This window comes from Sceloporus occidentalis, unplaced genomic scaffold, assembly GCF_023333645.1.
Source record: "Sceloporus occidentalis isolate IW3139 unplaced genomic scaffold, rSceOcc1.0.p SCAF_3, whole genome shotgun sequence".
NCBI lineage: Eukaryota > Metazoa > Chordata > Lepidosauria > Squamata > Phrynosomatidae > Sceloporus > Sceloporus occidentalis.
Window position 1 is genome coordinate 12,772,599 of NW_028316983.1, and position 17,487 is coordinate 12,790,085.

Genomic DNA, 17,487 nt, shown 5'->3' on the forward strand with positions numbered 1-17,487 from the left:
AAATGAAGGCTTTACACTAATAGAAAACTCATATCTGCACAGACACAATGATAAAGAACGTCTACAATCTGTATAGAGAAAATTCTCAAGAAGGAGATTCTCAAAAATACTCCTTAACAGGAACATCTCTCTATCTCTTTGTATGTGTCTGCAAGAGAATTACCCTAAAACATAAAAATTAATTCCCAGAAGCACACTTTTTCTTAAACAGTAAGGAAAAATTAGCATCCACCCAAACAAGCCATTAACTCCGATCTGCTTTCCAAATAATGAGCAGAAAAACCTGACACTTAAGTAATTATACTGCCACTGGTTTATTTTTTAAAGGACTCAATTTTAGGATGTAATATATGGTTTAAACAGATATTACCTGTGATTTATAATTTCTACTGCCCCATACTGTTCTAGCCAAAGCTTGCCAATAATTACATTATGTACACAGCAGGTAGGGTTTGTCCACGTGTAAGCTTCATTATGTCTGGTGGGGGGCAATGGAAAAAAAATAATCAGACGCAAGGAAAATGAAACAAAGAAATAACTAAAATCCATCTGAAATTAACTTGAGTCTAATTGTTCCAATTCATCTTCCAATGAAGCACTCCTATTTGTACAGTGTTCTCTGTAGTATTCACCCTTAGCCTTTTCACTGTGCAGTATTTTGAAATGATGGGAATCTAATAAACCACTGGATGAAAGAAGGGATGTGTTTGAAGTTACTTAATAATTTGGTCTGCTAATTCAGCAGCCTTAACAATCCACTCTTCCATTGTTGATGCTTCTGTCCATTTCCAAGTTTGAGCGAACAGCATTCTTGCTGCTGTTGTCAAATATCAAAGAAGTGGTCCATGTTTACTGTTCAGTTCTTTATCCATAATTCCCAACAAAAACACTACTGGTAACATTACAAAATCTAGTTTTAATATTTTTTTGATTAACATATAAATCTTAGATCAGTAACTTTTTGCTTTGTTACAAGTCCACAACATGAAAAAAGTACCCCCCGCCCTTATCTTGACATCCCCAACACTGATTTGAAACACTTTGGGCCATTTTTGACAGCTTATTTGGGGTTGATGTATACCATCTATATATCATCTTATATAGGGTTGTTTTTATTTAATTAATGCACAAAGTAAATTTTATATCTTTGGACCACATTTCCCCCTATATATCCACCAGGACATTATGCCCAACACTTTGGGCTCACCTTATCATGTACTCTTTTACAGGCTCAACTTCTGACTCTCGTTTCAGAAGACATTTATACACTTTTCAATGAAGTTGTCGTTTTCTTCACCCGACTATAGGTAAAACTTATCACTGTTTGGGTTTTTGACACACACACACTATTCCTACATTCCTGATAACAGACCAGTGTTAAAGCCATGAAACATTTTTAAACTTCATTCACTCTTAAACATACAAACCTGGAATTGAAAATCTATGGAATAGGGGATTGGCTCTTCCAATGGCATAACACACTAAGACCCACACATATGCTCCTAACACACACAGATAACAATCATTTCAGTGACAAAAAGCCATTTCTAGAAAACATGGTAGCAGATACAAGAAAGTGCTTAACCTATTCATCATACAACACTCCTCCATTCAAAATCGCCTCTCAGAGGACTTCCTGTACTAGGGTTTGAAACACTCATGTATTTAAAATACAATAGGCCTTAGTTATCCACTGGAGTTTGGTTCAGGACCTCCACCCATAGATACCAAAAGCCATGGATGCTCAAGTCCCCTTCAATACAAAGGCATAGTGGAACGGTTTCCCTTATACAACATGGCAAAATCAAAGTTTGCTTTTTGGAATATATACATATATATTTTCAAACCCTAGAGGGATGATGAATCCATGGATAAAGAGGTCTGACTATACAGGGAAAATCAAACAAAATACAGCAAAGTAATGTTTATATGTTTCTTCATAGAACTCAATTGCCAAAAGGCCTCAAGCAGGGTATTGGGGACTCAGTACAAACTTGTAATGACAGCCATTGCAATTTCACACTCTGCCTCAGAGGAAGTCAAAGGTAACCCCTGCTCCCCGGGGCTCCGGAACAAATCTTGCCAGGAAAGCCATCTGACAGATTTGCCTTAGGGAAATTACGTATAAAATTCTGTACACATTCTCTGGGGTTAGGGGCACAGGACCCCCATGAAAGAGGACAAACTGCAAATTAAAAAAAAAATTTTTTTTAACCTGAGGGAATAGCTCTCTAGGAAACTCCAAGGCCTCCAACACAACTCTATGGTCAACGTCCACCAGAGATTGACACTGAATTGTGCTGAAGGATGCCTAGAAATGTGTTCTCTCTAGGAATCTGAAGGTTCTCCAGGGCAACTTCAAGAGGAAGTAGAGTTGAGCTGGAAGACCTAGAGCTTCCTACAGAGAACATAATAATCAAACCCATGAATAATCAAATCCACAAAAGTCAAAAGCTACAAACGCGGAGGGCCAACTGTAGTCCATTTCCCATAACTGCAATTTAATGTTTCCTGATACGACTCTAGAATTCAAAAAGCCATGTTAGTCTGCAAAATCAGTATGCAAAAGGATCTTGTAGTACCTTTGAAACTAACTGAAAGAGAGAAGTTTTCAACTATGCCATTCAAGATAGAGAGGACCAATGAAGGTGGGTGGGATATCAATTTCAGAAAGAGATACACAACTGACTGTGAAGCTGAGTACTAAACGTTGGATTATATTCTGTAACATCTCTCTATAGAAATTTTATTGATGCCATTCTCTGCTTTTAAGCCATTTTGCATTTTATATTTTGACCTTGTTATTATAGAAAACCATTTGTGAATCCTGTCTTGTATATGTGTCAAGTGTCTCAATTGTTGATGATCTTTTGTATTCTAAAAATGTACAGATTTATCCATTTGTCTGTTCTATTATTTATATTTAGAAATTCCTGCTATTGAAGTATTAAATCTATTGGTATTATTTGGAATCACTTATTATAACAGTCCAAGATTATGACACTGTTTATTACATTAGTATATAACAGAGCTTGTCAACACACACACACATCTCAGACCAGTTCAGCAGGCAGAACAATTAACTTTTGATTCAGTAAATATCAAATGCCTAAGAGGAAAATGAGGTCCAAACATATGATCCGCATATCTAAAAATATGATTGCAGACATCCTTCCAAAAAGCCCCAACAAATCCATATGTTACTATTTGTGTATACGTGCTTAATACCACATCTCTTAGGCCACTTTTAAAAGCCTGAGATATCTAAATTCAACCTCTCACAGGCATACACGATACTGAAAAAGATCACTGACCAGCTTATTTATTTGGAATAGTTTTAAGCTAAGTGTAAGTAACAAAAGGAAAAATAGACCTACTTTAAAAGTTCCAATGTTATTGTTCCCCGAGGCTCTGCTTCAACACTCTTCCCCCAGAACTTCAGCTTAGGATAAATTGATCCATGAAAAACGAAGTCCTGGTTTAAGCCTTCTGAATAAAATGCACTGATAGGTGGATGATGACTGACCTGTTCAGAAATAAACCTAAAACCTAAATCCTCCCTGGAAATAAGGGGAAAAAGTACAATATAAATAAGATTCTCACAAAGAAAGGCAGATGACCAGATGTGAACTATTGCTTGCTGAAATAGTCTAATTGCCTTTATCAAGTAATAGTTAAGAAGAAATGTTCTCTTTCCCTTCCCACCATGCTAGGCTTCTTGGCATTCTGACAAGACAAATTTAATACAGTACAGTGCTCCCTCCATTTTCTCAGACTTTGAGTTCGCAGTGTTGGTCCTTCGCGAATGGTCCTTTGCGAACCAGCAAGCAGGGAGGGTTAAAATGGCATCTGCAGCCATTCAAGCCAATCAGGCTTGAATACGTGCAAATTTCCATTTCCCTCACGGAAATGGAGGAGTAACTGTATTTGAACACTGATTGAGATCGTATGTTGCCGACTTAGTTATGAATGCATAACTAAGTATTGTTTCTTGGCTCGACCTCCCAAACCCACCTTAATAGCTAGCATCCACACTAAGCAATGAAGCTATGTTCTGCTGGCAACTGAGAAGCCTCCTTCCACCAGCAATCTCTGGTGAGCCAAGGTGTTGCAACAGTGTTCTGTTTCTGATTGTCACAGCCTCACACACTGGCAGAAAGAAATACTATTCTGCTGTACTCTAACTGGTAGTAGACCCGATCTCCATCATTTTGAGTGGTTCCCTGGAGTTTAATACCATGAACATGAATACGTTGCATAACTGAATACAGAAGACAGTTACAGATCCGTAACTCTAGATTACAAATCTGTAACCACAATAAAGGATGCCAGCTATTACAATTAAATACTGTTATCATCACCACCACAAATTAATATGCTTCCAATGACCTGACTACTCATGTCTACAGGGTAATTTATGCTTCAGCATTTGTATGTAAAATGGACACAGGTGGTACTAACACAGAAGCATACACACACTGCACATGCACACACAAACAAGGTTGCACAGCTATTAATTCTAGAAAATGTTTTTCTACATGTTTATCCACATTCAGTTACACCATGGTAAACACACTATGTGTCGTTCCAGATGTTGTTGGACTGCAACCCATATCATCCCTCATCATTAGTACTGTTGCCAGGAAATAATAGGAGCTGCACTCCAACAGCATTTGCCAACAGCATTTCATGTGGCCAGGGAAGGCCAAAAGTTGGCCTTCCCTGGCCACATGAGCACAAATGTTGCTTGGGAGATTGGAAAAGCAAAATTCCTCACTCAGCCATATAGAAATGCTAAACTGTTTGTCCAGCACATATACTGTACAAACCTAATGGGCTCCCCAAAAATATTATTTCAGATGAATGGGCCCAATTTACATCTCAATTTTGGAAAGTTTTCCTGAGGCTGTTGGATATTGAGTAAGGTTTGAGTTCAGCTCACCACCTGTACATGGATGGTCAGATGGAGAGTGTTAACTAGATTTTGGAGCAGTACTTGAGATGTTATATTATTTTTCAGCAGAATGATTGGACAGATTTTCTGCCCTTTGCAGATGTCACACCAGAGATATTCACCATTTCAGGTTGTATATGGACAGGAATTGAAGACCTTCCTTACATTGTTAATGGAGGACTCTGTTCCCATTCCCTTGATGGAATGGATTACTCACATTGAAAACTCTTGTCTAAAAACTGTGCCTGCCCTAGACTTTGCTAAGAAATATGTTGACCATAAAAGAGCATCTGAGTGGAGGACATTCATGTTTGGGCCCCTGAATTGGTTTGGGACTTCCACAGGAAGTACTCAGATAAGTCTGGGCCTGGCTGATGTGTTCTGATTGACTATTGATTGTCTTTTGTAGCAGAGGGGAGGAGTGAATGCCAGAGCTCTCTGCCATGTTAAGTTTGGCCTACTTAGCTGTCTTGTAGCCATGTTAGAAGATGAATATGTGGGGAGGAGGAATCAAAGTCACACAGCTGCCTGGTACTGAGTGGGAAAGAATGTCGACTGGTGAAAGTGGGAGTCTTCAAGGGGATTTACAGAAGCAAAAGTTATCCTGTACCTTTAGTTCTGGCAATGAGCTACTACTGTGTCGAACCTGATTTTCAATAAAATGCTTCTGGTTTCATCCATGAAATCTGTTTACTGAGTAAGTTAGAAACAGGGCATAATAAATGCCCTAATATATGGTGAAGTTTCCAGTAGTTACCCAGGCAGCCACACACACAAACTGTTGGTTCTGCAGATTCCCCCTATTCCTAAGCAAGGTTTTTGAGAAATAAATATCTTGGACTCAGGAGGCATCTCCTTCTGCCACCATCACTGCCTCCTTCCTGCACAGATACTGAGAAAGTAACCAGCTTATTTAACAAACCATTACATACATGATGTGCTGCTAGAGACTCTCAACCTAGTTTCTCACCTGATTAATTCATATGTTTCTCCGAGGAGAGGGTTAAATGGTTTGCCAGTTCTCTCCCACTGAGAGGCTACAGCAGAAACAGCAAAAGCAGCAACAGCCTGCAAGATCCATAGAGTCTTCATTTAAAACAGTGAATATCTAAAAAATAGCAATTACTTTACTACTGATCTCAATTATGTTGTAATCACTGTCACTTTAGAAAGACAATTCCCAAACTCAGAGAAAAGCTTCCCTAAGTAGCTATGGCAAATTTGGTAGTGGGTTGTAATTTCTCTCCAAATTTGTCTTTATATAAGTTTTAGGTTTAGTATGGGCATCCATGTCTGAATTCTTGGAAGTTAATAAAGAAGCAATATTCTTCTCAGAAATTTAAGTTCTGTCTAGTTACTTCTGGGATTCAATATATTGCTTCGATATATTGTTAGGCTGAAAAGTAAAATAACCACTTGAACATAATCCCTCCTCACAGTTTTACTCCTATTAGTTGCTAAATACCACCTATGAATAAACAAGTAGGCTTAAATACTTATTAGAACAGGACTGGGTAACACATAAATGTACCAGAGGCAAAATCTGCCACTTTTTCAAAAGTCATATAAGGAAGCACACTTTGGTTTTAAGAAGAATCCTAGACACTTCTAGGAATGTGACTTATCTTAAAAACATGGTTGCTGTGCCCCTCCAGCACATTCTTTGTTTACATATCAAAGGTGGCAATTTTGCTGGAGCAATGACAGAGAATTTGGAGGATACAGGAGTAGAGTAAGTCCCCTGTGTGTTTGAGTATCCAATACAAGGCCTCAGCCACTAGATGCAGATTATCTTTTTGATAACGGAATATTACTATTACTAACATCATCATCATGATTTGTATCCTGCTTTTCTCCCAAAATTGGAACTCAAAATGGCTTACAATGTTAAAAAGAAGAATATTCATATGTGACTGAAGAATATTAATAACTTCCTGTTTCCATACCTCTTTATATAAAAAGGCAATCATATTAATAGACACTAGTTGAGAGGGAAGGGGAGACAGATATTATCAAGCCATTGAAAAAATGGACACTATTACCTGCATTCTTTCTAGAGGATCTGAATGACAGCATGCTTTATTAATGAGGTATGTGTGTTCCATATATTCTGTTATCCGTTGCAAGAAGCTCAGAGGTTCATTGAAGGCAATGGGCATGGTAATCTTAGACAGCTCCTAAACAATGAGAGAAAGGGGAAACCCATCAAGTATGAGTAGAAAACTGAGTCATAGCCAACTATGTAAAATTGTAGATGAATGGGCAGGTAACAGAATATAGAACGTGGTAAAAAAAGATAATCCTACATAAGCACAAGATAATCACCCTGCATATCCATAAATGCCAGGAGAGTTAATTCACATAAATAACAAGTGTTATCTAGCATACGCTTTGGTGGACTGCTGCCCATTTCATCAGATTCTTTGTTATTATGGTAAATTAAAATTATTTAACATTTTGCATTATCTCAGGAATCGAAAGTGATCTCCAGGCCAAATTTTGTTTTATGCAAGACATACGCGGAATTTGCCTTAAGGCAAGGGCACACTGTATATGCTGTGCAGTACAAATCAGCTTTTTGCTAAACATGTGAATTAGCTCCAACACATACTGGGCTGGAGCTCCAGCTCCAGATCATTGGCTTGAAGCCATAGTAAGCATTTCTGACAAAGTGTTAAGACAACACATTATTCAGAAGAACGTAAGGTTGTTGTCCAGTAGTTCATTTAACTAGGAGTAATGATGCTGTTCACAGTTTACTTGTTTCTTTATTGTTCTTGTGTGCCTCCAAGTCATTTTTACTTATAGCAACCCTATGGCAAACCTATCAAAGGGGTTTCTCAGCAAGTTTTTTCAGATATGGTTTGCCATTGCCATCCCCTGAGGCTGAGAGAGTGTGACTTGCCCAGGCTCACCCAGTGGGTTTCTATGCTCAAGCAGGAAATCAAACCCTGATCTTCAGAGCCATAGTCCAGCACTCAAACCATTACATCACACTGGCTTTCTTTGTTTAATGTTTAATGATGTTTTGTAACTGCAAACATACTTTTTGCACATCATATTGCACCATTTTATCAAAACCATCAGGGCAACTCATACACCTTGAAGAGACAGTAACTTACCAGTCCAATGCATTTTTTCAAGATACTCCAAACACTGAAATCACTCCTAGTAAACATTGGGGCAGGCAATGATGTTCTGTTGGAAGAACAAATAGACAGGTGAGTATCACTGCTACACATATTCCTGGAAAAACATCCATCTGCAATGGTCACTGACAAATTCAAAACTAAATTTCCTCACTCACACACATGAGTGGATGTACATCTTTGAAAGGGCAAATACAAGAGCCCACAGCTTCCAATAACTTGTCCACAATTCTTCCAGCACATTATACTTATACTTGATCTTTACAATATTATGAAGGTGCTTGACTGTGACTTTTATTTGATGAACTGCCTAAATGCATTGGTCTACGTCCCCAGTAGGGAATACATGGGGTGTCATTCTAAAATTGTGAACTTATGTGTTGTTTATATATATTTAAGATTTCAATGTTACTGTTTGCATTAAGATATGATATGGCCATTTATACATACTGCCCATCTTCCATTAGTAGTATTGTAGTACATACACTGACTGCTTGATTGTTTTTATTGGGGCTATCCTTTATTTTAGTCTTTTCACAAAGTTTTATATTTTATGCTAAATATTATTTTTTACAAGGCAATAATATTGTTCTTTAAACTGTCAAGCAATAAAGTTTCTGGCTAAAGATCTGTCTGAAAGCAAAGCACCATCTATCATTGTCTATCACAATCCTAGAATGCTATTCTTTAGATTGCAGAACAGCAGCCTTCAACCCTCCTTCCTAAGAAGACCAAATAAATGAACTTCATGTGTGATTATCAAATCATTATTCCTTAAAAAGAAAATATCCATAACAGAAGTCTACCCAAAAAGTACCCTATATTTAACATGAACTAGATAGGAATTGCATCTCAGCCTGCTCTGGAGAATACCTGTGTTTCTTGATTCCATTCTCTTGCAATGGCCCATCTCCATTGTGTCTTCCTGACCTATGACCGTGGTGGACTTCCACATCAGCTTTATGAAGTGCTTCTGAAAATTCCCCAGAAGAATTATCGGAATCAAAGCCTTTATAAAGAAAAGATCATAATCACACTCAGTATACAATAGGGACTCTGTTATTTTGGCACACAATTAGTCACAGCAGTAGGAAAACGAGGCAGTACTAATTTGAAGCCGGTAATAAGAACCAAACCCCTCTCTTCAAAAAACTGACACATTACTTAGCTAGGAAATACCATAGCATCCAGCTAATTTGTCACTAATGCAATTGGGTCTTGTTTATGCTTCCTCAAATCAAAACCTTACTAGTTTTTCATGCTTTAAATACCTTAAAGTGAGTCATCTTTTGTGCTTGATTAATACTAGTGTCTGTGTGTATGCACACATGTTTCTGAGTAAAGTTAACACACACTGATCTGATTCACTGTTTAGCAGCTAAAGGCAAACTCATGTACTCTGTTGAACTCCTTACTTCTCTCAAGGGAATTATCTCTTTGCACAAGCAATGAAATATATTTGAATGGAAAGTCAATGAATCTTAGCTGCTGCCACTTTCACTGAAGTATCTTAAGTTCTGAGGTCTGCAGACATGCTGAGGCTAAGACAGGCACACAAATCTCATGTGCACATGTTTATGGATTATAGTCAGTGGATTTTATATGAAGTCCAGATACCTTACCATTAAAGTTGGCTCCTGGGAATCTGAAATAGTTCCCAGCTCTGCCCTTGAATACTTAAACTGCTTGCAAGCTGTCGGGACATTGCCATATCAAAAGTTTTAAAGAATATCCCCAAACTTCAACCACCTCTCAGTTTGGACAAATATAGTCTGCATTTTGCCACTGGTCTCCCTTTTGTCTCATATAGTGTAATGTATTAAGACAAAACATGTCCCATGCCATTTTATGATTGAACTATGATGCAGAGAAACTGAGGTGAGTGCTCAGACGAGAAACAACCCCTCTTCTTGCCTGAAGGAGGATGGGATAGTAAGCACATGTTCACTTGATGATGTCTGGTAAGGACTAAGTAGAGGTACTAATGTCGTGCGAAGAAGGGATAGAAAAATGTGCTCCACATATCCAGATACTTCACCACAGAACAGCTACACACAATGTTGAAGAATACCCTGGCTAAAGTCTCTCTGGCTTTACTTCATGAACGAAGATTCAAGAAGGACTCATCCCACGCTTTCTACAAGCGCGTTGATGACTAAAAAGGCCAATCTGAGATAGACAAGTCCAGTTGCTGAAAGCATAGCAGAAAGTCTCCTTGGGTGATGTTTCCGAGTTGTGGTTCTTTCTGCGTTGTCGTTTCTCTTCAAGATTCGTTCGGCGTGAGCTTTCAAAAAAGGCTGCAGCATTGTGGATAGTGCGTCTCCATGCCTCCCGATGCGAGGCCAGGCCGGACCATTGTTGGTGATCAATTTGGCCAAGCCTGAGATGTTGTTTCAGGGAGTCCTTGTATCTCTTCTTTGGGGCGCCCCTCTTACGCTGACCCGTGGCGAGTTCACCGTAGAATACTATTTTGGGGAGGCGATGGTCCTTCATCCTAGAAACGTGTCCTGCCCAGCGCAGCTGCGTCCTCAATAGCATGGCCTCAATGCTGGTGATCCCTGCTTGCTCAAGGACAGCAACATTTGTCACATAGTCAGTCCAGTGTATATTTAGAATTGTGCGTAAACAGCACTGATGAAAGTGTTCGAGGAATCGTAGGTGTTGGCGATAGGTGACCCATGTTTCAGACCCATAAAGGAGAATAGACAGTACAATGGCTCTATACACACTGATTTTGGTGCTTCGTCTCAAGTGTTTGTTACTCCAGACTCTTTTGTGAAGCCTTCCGAATACACTATATGCCTTTGCTAATCTGTGATCGATCTCTTTATCAACATGGCATCTGAGGAGATGATGCTTCCCAGGTAGGTGAACTGCTGGACAGACTTAAGCACAGACGTGCCTACAGTGATGTGGGGATGGTAGTGTTCTTTCTGAAGTGCAGGCTGGTAGAGAACTTCCATTTTTATCAGACTGACTTCCAGCCCAAAGAGCTCTGCAGCTGTAGCAAAACAAGATGTTAGGCGCTGCAGAGCTGCTTCCGTATGGGCAACAAGGGCAGCATCGTCAGCAAAAAGCAGCTCACGGACTAGATAGTTTAGAGTCTTAGTGCGAGCCCTCAGAAAGCTTAAATTAAACAGGCTACCATCAGTACGGTAGCGTATATAAATGCCATCGTCTTCTTCTTTCAGATCTGCCATAGCCCTTTGAAGCATCATGCTGAAGAAGATTGTAAATAGAGTTGGAGCGAGAACACAACCTTGTTTCACACCATTATTAGAAAGGGCTCTGAGAGAGCGTCACCATATCTGACTTAACCTTGCTGGCCTTCATGTAGCAGGATGATCATTTTGAGGAATTTGGGGGGGGGGGGCATCCTAGTCGTTCCAGGATCTACCACAGACTTTTTCTACTCATAGTGTTGAAGGCTTTGGTGAGGTCAACAAATGTTACATAGAGTCCTTTGTTCTGCTCTCTACGTTTCTCTTGCAGCTGTCTAAGGGCAAATAACATATCTGTAATGCTCCTATTAGTTCTAAAGCCGCACTGGCTTTCAGGAAGAAGTTCCTCTGCAATAGCAGGAACTAATCTGTTCAGGAGTATCCTTGCAAGGATTTTTCCAGTGATGGAGAGCAGTGTTAGACCTCGATAGTTTGAGCAATCGGATTTTGCTCCTTTTTTCTTATACAGGGTGATGGCTAAAGTAGGATATAAACAAACAAACAAAACTGTTCTAGAAACTTTCAATGATATCTCACAGAAAACACTCTTTATTATGAGATAATCTTTTTAAACAATCAAGAGAGGAACATATTGTTTTCTGGACATGGGACAACATGAACCCTATTAAAGTCAAAATGTGGCCATCTCTTGATACCACTGAGCTGAAGGCATAAAACTTGGAGGACTATCCAAAGCATGGGGGAAACTCTGGCATCCAAGCTCATACTGCTGCCTCTTCTAAGCAATGATTACACTAAAAAGATTTTGTGCATTCTCAAGGTACTTAATATCACCAAGAAAGAAAGAAGAGCAATGACCATCACTAATACTAATAATAGGATTTATTTATATCCCGCCCAATTCCCGGGAATCCGGGCGGCTTACAGCAGTGGGGATAATACAAAGCAATAACAATAAACATGAAAATAAGCCGAAGCCACAGTAGGAGTCAGAGTGGCAGTGGGCCTTGAATCCGGCGGAGGCACTGAGACCATGCTAGGAGGGCCCTTACGGCGTGATTTTGCCACAGGAGAAGCAGATCTAGTCCATCTAGGGTCTTGCTGAGCCCAGAAAGATTTGGAGGATTTTTGCTCCTCTCCATGCTTCCTTTTGGAAGGTTTTGAAGCATCCCCAGATACATCTTTCCCTGATCTAAGGGATTTGTCGCTAGGGATCACTGAAGTGGAGGGCTTGACAGCAGGTTCTCCGGCAGGCACAGGAGAGGATGGGGGAGGCTGGAGGACCTTTTCATAAAGGGAAGCCTTCAGTTTTTGATTTTGGTTTTTCAGGGCCTGAGAGGTCATGGCTTACAGTGAGGGCAATCCCTGGGGATATGTCACTCCCCTATGCAAAGGACGCATTTATCATATCTGTCCGAAGTGGGAATCTTAACCCCTCACTTGGCACATCTTTTTAAGGGAAGCCATAGGAAAGGGGTCAGATACTTGCAATGAAGCTGTTGATGAGTCCAAGGATAGTCCGAGAGAGTGGTCAAGAACTATTCCGTTTTAGATAGCCAGAGATTTCAGTCCAAAGGCCGATAGCAAGGTGAACCAAGCTAGCGAAGTTCCTCAAGCTGCTAAGCGCGGCGGAATGAAGGAAGTGGAGAAGAGTGGGACCATTAGGGGCTATATATTGGGTGGGCGGAGCTACCGCCAAAAAGTTGCAAAAAATTGCTAACTAACTTTTGCCCAGAGATTCTAGAAGTTTCTGAGCATTGCTGCACAGGCACACAATAACCCATTTGTGTGATTCGCAGAGACCACAAAAAGAAACACCAGGAATCTATCACTGGTGAACAGCTGGTTAAATTGAGAAATGAATTTCCATTCCAGCAGTACTTCCCAAGAAAACCAATAAAATATATCACAAAAGTATGGTGGTAGTCTGATGCTAAATCATCATATCATTTGAAGAGAAATGTTTATCCCCCAGAATGAGGGTTAATCAGGTTTATATGTGCTATGTCAGGAACAGCATTTCAAAAAGAAATTACATTTCCTTACTTTCTAGATTTTAGACAATTGTGTTCTTAAAACTTTCATATTATCCACCATGTTATTTTGAATGAATAATATGTACTGGCATGAATTAGACTTTCCATTAAGGATATTATAAAAAGAAAACAGAACACTGTATTAATGTGTCTCTGTCTGTAGTTTTTTTTTCCACAATAGCTAGGCACACACACAGAAATGTAATGTACTTGGTTTTAATTGTGATTCCTTTCTAGGGCCATCCATGGTTATTTCCACATTATAATGATACTCCATTATACCTGAAATGATACCATTACCTATTATCAATGTAATTGTAAATTTAAAGGAAATGTTAAAGAAAATTATTCTGTAGGCGGGGGAGGGGGGGAATGAGACTGACTGCGTATTTAAAATGCCATTATGCCAGTGGAATGGGGCAAAGGATATACCTGTGGAGTTTCTGTGAGCCTCACTTAGAAAAGGAGAAAAACATGCCATAGCCTTGCTGTCTAACTCTGTTCTGGGCAAACTTTTTAAGGTCTCCTCAATCTGTATGGCATGTAAAGTAAAGAAGGTAACAGCAGTGTCCTACTGTAGATTATTTTAGAGTTCTTTAACCTTAAATTGTAGTTTACCATGAATGGCAGGGGAGATGACTTCACCCTTACCTCCAATCTTTTGTGTCCATGCTGTGCTCTCTTTTGAATAATATACAGCAGTTACCTTGTGGGTGGCCTGGACTAGTCTGCAGTGACAACTGTCACTTCTTGCATTTCAAAAGAGCATTCAACCTGAACCACATGGGATGATTCAGGAAGCTGTTCAAAAATGAAACAACACATGACATGTATATTTGGAGATGGGACCCCAAAGTAATGGATATATACTGGATGGCCATGGACAAGTAATCAAGTGCATTCTATAGTTCCTATCCTCATCATGTCGGTCCATTTCAGATGTTTGAGGCATTTTTCTTTAACCTTCACCTGGGTGAATTTTTGAAAAAAATCTTTCACTGAGTAATTTCTGGGATATTTTCTGACCCCATATGAATTCCAATGTGATTCATGGGATAAAAAATGCCCACAACCCACAGGAGCATTTGTAGATATAGAATGAAGGGTATTCCATAACATCCAAAACCTACATCTAAAAAGCCTCTGATGAACCAGCCTCTGATGAAAAGTAAGAGCTTAATCTATTTTGGAAGCACTGAGTGCCCTCTATTCTCATCCAGGCTTCAGTTATGTCTGCTTGAATTTTGTAAGTTGTTTGGAATTGTTTTCCTCTGCTTCATTCTTTACATCCTTTGTTACATGCCCCTAGGTTTTACCTTAGACTTATCTACAGGTCATATCAAAAGCCATAATTTTGGCCCCAAAAATCTGTCAACTTATAGTCAAGAACAGGGGTAGGCAACCTTTTTGAGCCGGGGGCCGGGTTGCTGTCCCTCAGACAACTGGGGGGCCGAAGCCGGGGGGTGGAGCTTCCACCCAGGGGGAGGGGCCGCGTGCCAGGGGCAGAGCCTCCACCCTCCAGGGGAGGAGCTTCCACCCCAGGGCGGAGTTCCCACCCCTGGGGGCGGAGCTTCCACCCAGGGGGGCGGAGCTTCCACTCCCAGGGGCCAGGCCACCTCCTCTTTGCCCAGGCCCCGTCAGAGGCCGGGAAAGAGCCGGCAGGGACCGCCAGCACTGGAGGCCTCCCCGTCTTTGCCGGCCCCTGACACCAGAGGCCCGCTGCCGCCGCAGGAGCCCTCCAGGAGGGCCCCAGCGATGGCAACTGGCCTCCCAGGGGCCCGCTGCCGCCGTCGGAGCCCTCCTAAAGGGCCCCAGTGACGGCAACTGGCCTCCCAAGGGCCCGCTGCAGCCGTCGGAGCCCTCCTGGAGGCCCCAGCGAAGGCAACGGGCCTCCCAGGGGCCCGCAGCTGCCGTCGGAGCCCTCCTAGAGGACCCCAGCAAAGGCAACAGGCCTCTGGGAGGCCCGCTGCCGCCGCTGCAGCCCTCCTGGAGGCCCCAGCGAAGGCAACGGGCCTCCCAGGGGCCCGCTGCAGCCACTGGAGCCCTCCTGGAGGACCCCAGAGAAGGCAACGGGCCTCTGAGAGGCCCGCTGCCGTCGCAGGAGCCCTCCTGGAGGGCCCCAGCAACAGCAACGGGCCCCTGGGCGCCGCCATTTTGGGGGGAAAATGGCGGGGGAAGGTCGCATGAGATTTCGCCGCCATTTTCCCCCCAAGCGGCGCCCATAGCGGGCAAAAGCCGCAACCGGCGGCGGCGGCAGGAGGAGCCAGGGGCCGGCTTAAAGGCCTCCGCGGGCCACATCCGGCCCACGGGCCGGAGGTTGCCGACCCCTGGTCAAGAATATATAAGGTAATTATTTACCTGGGCAAAAACTCATTCATTTAAAAAAATTTATTTTCCCACTGCATATAGAAAAAAGAAGTATATCTTAGAAGAAAAACATGGTGGGTGGCATTATACTACCATACAGACTGTCTTTCCTATTAGCAGAAGAACAGGTTGCTTACCTGCAACTGTGGTTCTTTGAATGATAGGTCAGTAACCAGGGCTGGAGGAGACCTGAATTTGATACCAAGTGGTCTGAACATCCTCACACATGTACAGATCCATATGTGTGAGAACAGGTTGCTTACCTATAACTGTGGTTCTTCAAGTGGTCATCTGTGCCCTCATACATATTCACAGGTGCAGACCCATATATGTGAGGGTGTCAAAAGCACTCTGTATAGAAATCAAGTCTCTTCCAGCCCCGGTTACTGACCCATATGTGTGAGGCACAGAGATTCACGAAGGAGAAGAATGGGTTCCTACCCAAGATTAAGAGCTACCTAACTTTAGGATCTTCTAAAAAGTGAAAGGCAAAAGTATCCTTAAATAAAGTAGCTAATTGTAAATCTTTTTCCAGGCAAGCATTCTCTGAAGATGCCAGCCAGAGATGCTGGCGAAACGTCAGGAAGAAAATCTTCTAGAACATGGCCACATAGTCTGAAAACCCCACAAAAAACTATGGATGCTGGCCATGAAAGCCTTCGACTTCAAATTGTAAGTCTGTTAAACAAGTTGAGATGGAAAAAAAGAAGAGTGCCTGTTTGTTTGAACTAATCAAAATAATGGGTAACATGTCTAGAGTTAATTGGTAATTACTTGCTATATGATGCTTCCAGTGTTTATAGAGAAAAGAGTAGCAGATGGTAGACATTAATAATCTATTTCTACAAAATATTTTTCACTCTGTAAGCATGTGAACTTGCTTGTACCGTGCATTGTAGCATATACCCACCACATCTCTGAAAATAAACTTTGTAAAGGTTGACTGACAGAAATGAAAATACTGTCTTTAAAGGTTGCTTGTCCATCACTAATAGATAAAAAATTAAATATGCTTTTGAGGAAACCCAGTTTCCTGGATCTCTATTGTAAAATAATGGTAAATTATAACATAGCATTTGCAGTCTTAGTAGAATACAATGGCATGTTAGTGGTTCGTATGGATTTCAGCATTACTTTCATTCAATTAAATCTACAAAATATGGTACAGTGGCAACAGAACTAAAAGCCGCAGAAGCTTCAAACCTTAAGATGAGACAGACCATAAAAATAATCCTGACCGAAGAACTGTTAAAGGAAATAATTTACCGTATATACTCAACTATAGGTTGACCTCATGTGTAAGTCAAGGGCATGTTTTGGGGCCAAAATTACGGATTTTGTCATGACCTGTGGGTACGTCGAGGGTAAAACTTGGTGATTTCTTTAGTGTGTGTATGTGTGTGAATGGCAAGAGGGACTCTGAGGCTTTTTGCTTCAGCATTACAGCCTTCACTCCCCAGACATTGGGGCAGAAGAGGGACTCTGTTTGTTTGACAACAATCACCCAGGATTCTTTCTGCTTGGCTGAAGACAGAAAGAAACTACTCTCCCCACCGCATGGGGAAATCTGAAAGAGCTGCTACCACATTACTATACTGACCTGTAAATAAGTCAACCTGGGGCATAAATTTTTCAACTTATAGACAAGTTTATATGGTCACGGTTATTATACCTTAACTCTTTCCATGCCTAAACTTAGAAAAAGCTGACACAGAAATGTAACGAAGTACCCACAAAGAAATGTAAAAAAATATAGTTTTCCTACCATACGTTCAACTTTTCTCCTACCTACTGAATAT

The 17,487-nt window shown here is 41.0% G+C and overlaps 1 protein-coding gene across 4 annotated transcripts in view; it reads right to left on the reverse strand.

Annotated features, from left to right (window-relative positions):
* The window catches only part of OSBPL2 (oxysterol binding protein like 2), a 98,939-nt gene that overhangs the window by 24,754 nt on the left and 56,698 nt on the right, over positions 1-17,487 (reverse strand). For all 4 annotated transcript variants that reach the window (XM_089513664.1, XM_089513665.1, XM_089513662.1 and 1 more), the window contains 6 exons: positions 8,977-9,112; positions 8,077-8,152; positions 6,997-7,131; positions 5,925-6,022; positions 3,378-3,560; positions 371-478 (listed from right to left, as the gene is read on the reverse strand). In XM_089513664.1, coding sequence (XP_089369790.1) covers positions 371-478; positions 3,378-3,560; positions 5,925-6,022; positions 6,997-7,131; positions 8,077-8,152; positions 8,977-9,112 — 736 coding nt within the window. The remainder of the gene's footprint in view (positions 1-370; positions 479-3,377; positions 3,561-5,924; positions 6,023-6,996; positions 7,132-8,076; positions 8,153-8,976; positions 9,113-17,487) is intronic.